The sequence below is a fragment of the Pundamilia nyererei genome, unplaced genomic scaffold (assembly GCF_000239375.1).
Source record: "Pundamilia nyererei isolate P.nyererei 1_Seehausen unplaced genomic scaffold, PunNye1.0 scaffold00307, whole genome shotgun sequence".
In the NCBI taxonomy this organism is placed as follows: domain Eukaryota; kingdom Metazoa; phylum Chordata; class Actinopteri; order Cichliformes; family Cichlidae; genus Pundamilia; species Pundamilia nyererei.
The window spans coordinates 174,122-179,050 of NW_005187708.1; the positions used below are offsets into that span (position 1 = coordinate 174,122).

At 40.6% G+C, this 4,929-nt stretch overlaps 1 protein-coding gene across 2 annotated transcripts in view; it reads left to right on the plus strand.

The window, feature by feature from the left end:
• Positions 1–3,549, plus strand: part of LOC102211840 (zinc finger protein OZF-like) — a 19,922-nt gene extending 16,373 nt beyond the window's left edge. For both annotated transcript variants that reach the window (XM_005751336.1, XM_005751335.1), the window contains one exon: positions 1,498–3,549. In XM_005751336.1, coding sequence (XP_005751393.1) covers positions 1,498–2,960 — 1,463 coding nt within the window. In that variant the 3' untranslated portion in view covers positions 2,961–3,549. The remainder of the gene's footprint in view (positions 1–1,497) is intronic.
• The last annotated feature ends 1,380 nt before the right edge of the window (positions 3,550–4,929 follow it).

Below are 4,929 nucleotides of genomic sequence, written 5' to 3' on the forward strand. Positions count from 1 at the left end.
TGTCTTACCCTCTTGCTTGAGGGTGTCAATGATGGCCTTCTGGACAGCAGTCAGGTCGGCAGTCTTACCCATGATTGCGGTTTTGAGTAATGAACCAGGCTGGGAGTTTTTAAAAGCCTCAGGGATCTTTTGCAGGTGTTTAGAGTTTGTTTGTTGATTCAGGTGATTAGGTTAATAGCTCGTTTAGAGAACCTTTTTGTGATATGCTAATTTTTTGAGATAGGAATTTTGGGTTTTCATGAGCTGTATGCCAAAATCATCAATATTAAAACGATGAAAGGCTTGAACTACTTGAGTTGTGTGTAATGAATCTAAAATATATGAAAGTCTAATGTTTATCAGTACATTACAAAAAATAATGAAATTGAGAAGGACCTGCACATATGGTCCGTGTAGGGCAAAAGTTTTGGGCGTGAAATAAAGAGAAAGACATTTCTTCCACTTTGTTCTCCAGACTCAGTTTTTAGAGCAGGTGATGACATCATCCAGTGGCAACAAAATTCCTTGAAAAGTCAAATTCTAGATAAAAATTGGTGCCCGTTTTTTCAGACATTCTCCAATTCAAATGAATCGGGAAAAATTCTGTGTTTTTTGGATTTTGTGAAAATCATGTGACGAATCACCACCGAAAGTCATAGCACACTATTCCCCATCAAGCCTCACACAATAATATAACAGGCTGCGAGGCGTTTTGCTTCAAAATTTAGAAGTGAGCTGTTGCATCAGCACACTTAATTAACTTGGAGATTCAGATCTGGAATTGATATGTCATTGTGAGATGATGGTTTTATTAGAGAGGACGTCTCACTGTCAGGGAGAACTTCAGAAATGCAGCAATTAAAAAATGTTTTGGGATCTATGAGGTTTTGGCCTTCCACCGAAGAAAACTCACCAGATTTCTGATAAAAACATTCTTGCACAGTTTGGTAAAATAAGGTGTGGTGGGGCGTGGTCTGCGGTGCTGTGCAGGGAGGGCGGACGCACCTGCACGGCATCCGTAATCACGCCCGCCGGGTTAAAACACGGGGACTCAGGTGTGTGTGGTTGTTGTTGTGGTGAGTGTGAATAAAAATGGCTGAAAATGATATTCCGTGGTCCCGCCGTTCCTTATTCTCACCACCACAAAGGTTTCGCTTACTGATGCTTAAAATACATTGTTGTTTGTCCTATGGACAAAAATGACAGGAAACAAACGGGTATCTATGAGTAAAGTGACAGAGTGTTTGCCTGTAAGCAATAGTGATGACTAACTGCACGTTGAATTTATGGCAGTGTAACAGACTCATGCTGCTTCAGCCTTTTTCTCTCCAAAAGACCAGCGAGATAAAACACTCCTCTCTGATGGTTTATGCTCTGTAATGAAGTTAGGAAGTGAGCTAACGTTTGATCTGCCGTTAGCCGCTTTGAGGTCTGCTCTGACTGAAAATGTGTCGCCCAAATTATTTGGCACACTTCAGATTTCATTTGTGTAGTAACGTATTTCCTTTGTTCCTCCAGACCTCCCACAGCAACGGGAAAATGGAGAGGAGGAGATTCTTACTGACCAGGAGAGACCCTCAGGTGTGGACCAGGATGAACCACAGCAACCACGGATTAAAGAGGAACAGGAGGAACTCTGCACCAGTCAGGAGAACCCCCAACCTCCACAGATAAAAGAGGAGGAGGAAGAAGTTAGCACCAGTCCAGAGGAGCCAGAATCTTCACAGATTAAAGAAGAAGGGAAGGAACCCTGCACCAGTCAGGACGGAGAGCAGGTCGTGCTGAAGGAGGAGACTGATACCTTTACGGTGACTCCTGTTCACGAGGAAGATGGCTGCAATGAAGCAGGACCAAACAATGTTCTGCTCTCTCCTCTGAGCCCTCCTGACGCTGAGAATGGGAAGAAGTACTACCGTATTTACACAATGAAATATCTTGAAAGAATTCAGACAGTTGACAAAAGATACTGTTGCAAAATATGTGGGAAAGGTTTCGCTCACAGGTGTAATTTGGTGGACCACATGAGAATTCACACTGGTGAAAAGCCATACACATGTGAAACATGCGGGAAAAGTTTCAACAGAGTTGGTAATTTTAATGCCCACATGAGAAACCACACGGGTAAGAAGCCCTATGCTTGTGAAACGTGTGGGAAAGGTTTTAATCATCGATGCAATTTGGTGGACCACGTGAGAATTCACACAGGAGAGAAACCATACACATGTGAAACATGTGGGAAAAGTTTCAATCGAGTTGGTAATTTTAATGCCCACATGAGAACTCATGCAAGTAAGAAGATGTTTTCTTGTGAAACCTGCGGGAAAGGTTTCAATAGAAGGGGCCACTTTAATACCCACCTGAAAACACACACAGGTGAGAAACCTTATCCCTGTTACACGTGTGGGAAAACATTTATAAATGCATCAAGGCTCAAATTTCACATGATAATTCACACCGGTAAGAAACCCTATTCTTGTGAAACATGTGGGAAGCGTTTCATTCGAAAAGTGCACTTAACCACCCACGTGAGAATTCACACCGGTGAGAAACCTTATCCCTGCGAGGTATGTGAGAAAAGATTTATTGACGCGTCAACGTTGAAGTGTCACATGAGAACTCACACAGGTGAAAAACCGTATGTTTGTAACATCTGTGGGAAAGCATTTTCTGTCTTATCGACCTTTAAAAGTCACACCTCGGTTCATACAGGTGAGAAACCGTATTCCTGTGAAATATGTGGGAAAACATTCAGTCGCAGTGGTCACTTGACTGTACACGTAAGAACTCACACGGGTGAGAAGCCATACTCGTGTAAAACATGTGACAAAACTTTCAGTCAAAGGCATCATTTGACTTCCCACATGAGATCTCACACAGGTGAGAAGCGGTATTCTTGCCAAATGTGTGAGAAAAGCTTTGTTCAAAGCAGTCATTTGTGGCGCCACATGCGAACTCACACAGGCGAGACATCGTCGTCCTGAAACATCTCTGTGGGATTATCTTCAAGTGACGCTGAGGAAAATAAGAGGTTAACAGAGTAACTTTCAGATCTCAGAGCTCTGTAGTTTATTGCATGTGACAAAGTACTCGATGGATCAAATGAATCATGATTTGATCTTTCAGAGCCGACAGTGAGGCTGTCAGATTTGTCCGGTCTGTAAGTTTTGATTTTTACAGAAACACGTTGCATATTTTGAAAAATGCTGCCTTTCGTCTCCTGTTTTGTTCACTTTTGTGCTGTTCTCATGCTGTAAACATGAGAAAAAGAAGTTAATGTTACAACATGTTAAGGCTTTTACTTTTTCTTATCTCTCTTCTTTTTCTCGTCACCCCCCCATGGCAGTTGTGCAGGCTACCCCTCGCTGGGCCTGGTCCTGTTGGAGGTTTCTTCCTGTTAGAAGGAAGTTCTTCCTCCCCACAGTGCTCCATGTGTCTGATTGGTTCTCTTCAAGAGTGTAGTTAAGGCTACTGTTATAGAGATAATCATAGTCACAATTACTTAGATCATTATTGGCCAGTTATTGAACTTAAAATGTCTTTTTACTGACTGTATACACACACACACACACACACACACACACACACACACAACCCTTATAGTTAAAATAAAAAGTGGTTTAATCCTAATAATTTTTTTCATCATTGAAAGCAAAAATCTGCAGACCTCATTCTGGGATGTGAACCTTACCCATAAAGCTCTTTGAGATGACTGTTATTGTGAACTTGGCAGGGTTGGAAGGTTACTTTTAGAATGTATTCCACTACAGATTACATAATACATGCCCCAAAATGTAGTTTGTAACATATTTCATTAAATTACTTAATGTCAGTAACATGTTCTGAATACTTTAGATTACTTGATATATTGTCATGGTTTTTACAACTACATGGATGTACTGTGTGATTTGTTACTATTACTGAAGGCTACTTGCCACTGAGCTAATATTGTTAGCTGGCGTTAGCTGGGGTTAGTTCATAGACTGCTTTAGGAACTGCACATGATTATTTGCACCTAGCAGGCTGTTAATGCTTTCCACCAAGTTTAGCAGTCTGCACTCTAATAGTAATAAATCACACAGCAGTAGTAAAATCGAAGATACTGAAGTGGCGCATAACCCAGGTAGCTACCACAACTAAAACAAGGTAGCTGCAGTCGGCTAATGTTAGTTTTAAAAAAGAGCTTACTTCCAGATGTTTCTTTATGTTGGAGTCTTTTGACGCTGAGAGCAGCTTGGTTGCTGACAAACAGAGTTTTCATTGCACGGTCAGATTTCATCCCTTTCTTCTTTAAATATGAAGTATTGTTGGAAATTCCAAGTAATAAATGTATTCCTACCTGTGCACTGTTGGTTCTGTTGTGCTGGCTCCAGGTCCATTGTGTAACTGATGCCACCAACATTAACAGGACGCTTGCATCAGAGCCTTTATTGTGTGTTTGTTTGGGTTTCTGACAATGCGTTTAAAAATTAGAGAGGGGACAGCCGAACATATGAAACATATGTATGTATCGTATGTAATTATCACCTTTTTAAACGGTAACTGTAACAGAATACAGTTACTCACATTTTTGTATTTTAAATGTCTTCCATTACTCCCCAACACTGGAACTTGCTCTATTGATAAAACTGGCTTGAGCTGAGCAGAGGTTCCATCTTACTTTGTCTTTGTTTGCATGTTTATGCGTCACGTTTCTCTTTCTTTGTGCAGCTGGATTTACAGGAAGTGTTCCAGCTCCCGCACCATTAGTGTAGTGTCTAATATTACAATAGTTTTCTCATTATTTTCCAAATACTCTTTTTTTTACATCAGTGTTTCTCCATGAAAACACTTCCTGAGTTTGGTCAGTTTTAGTAGAATTTTTTTTTTGCTTAGTTTATATTTTTGTCTATTTTATGATTACAGTCTTTTCACTGTTTCACTCACTGCTGTAAATGAACCTGTAGAAATAAA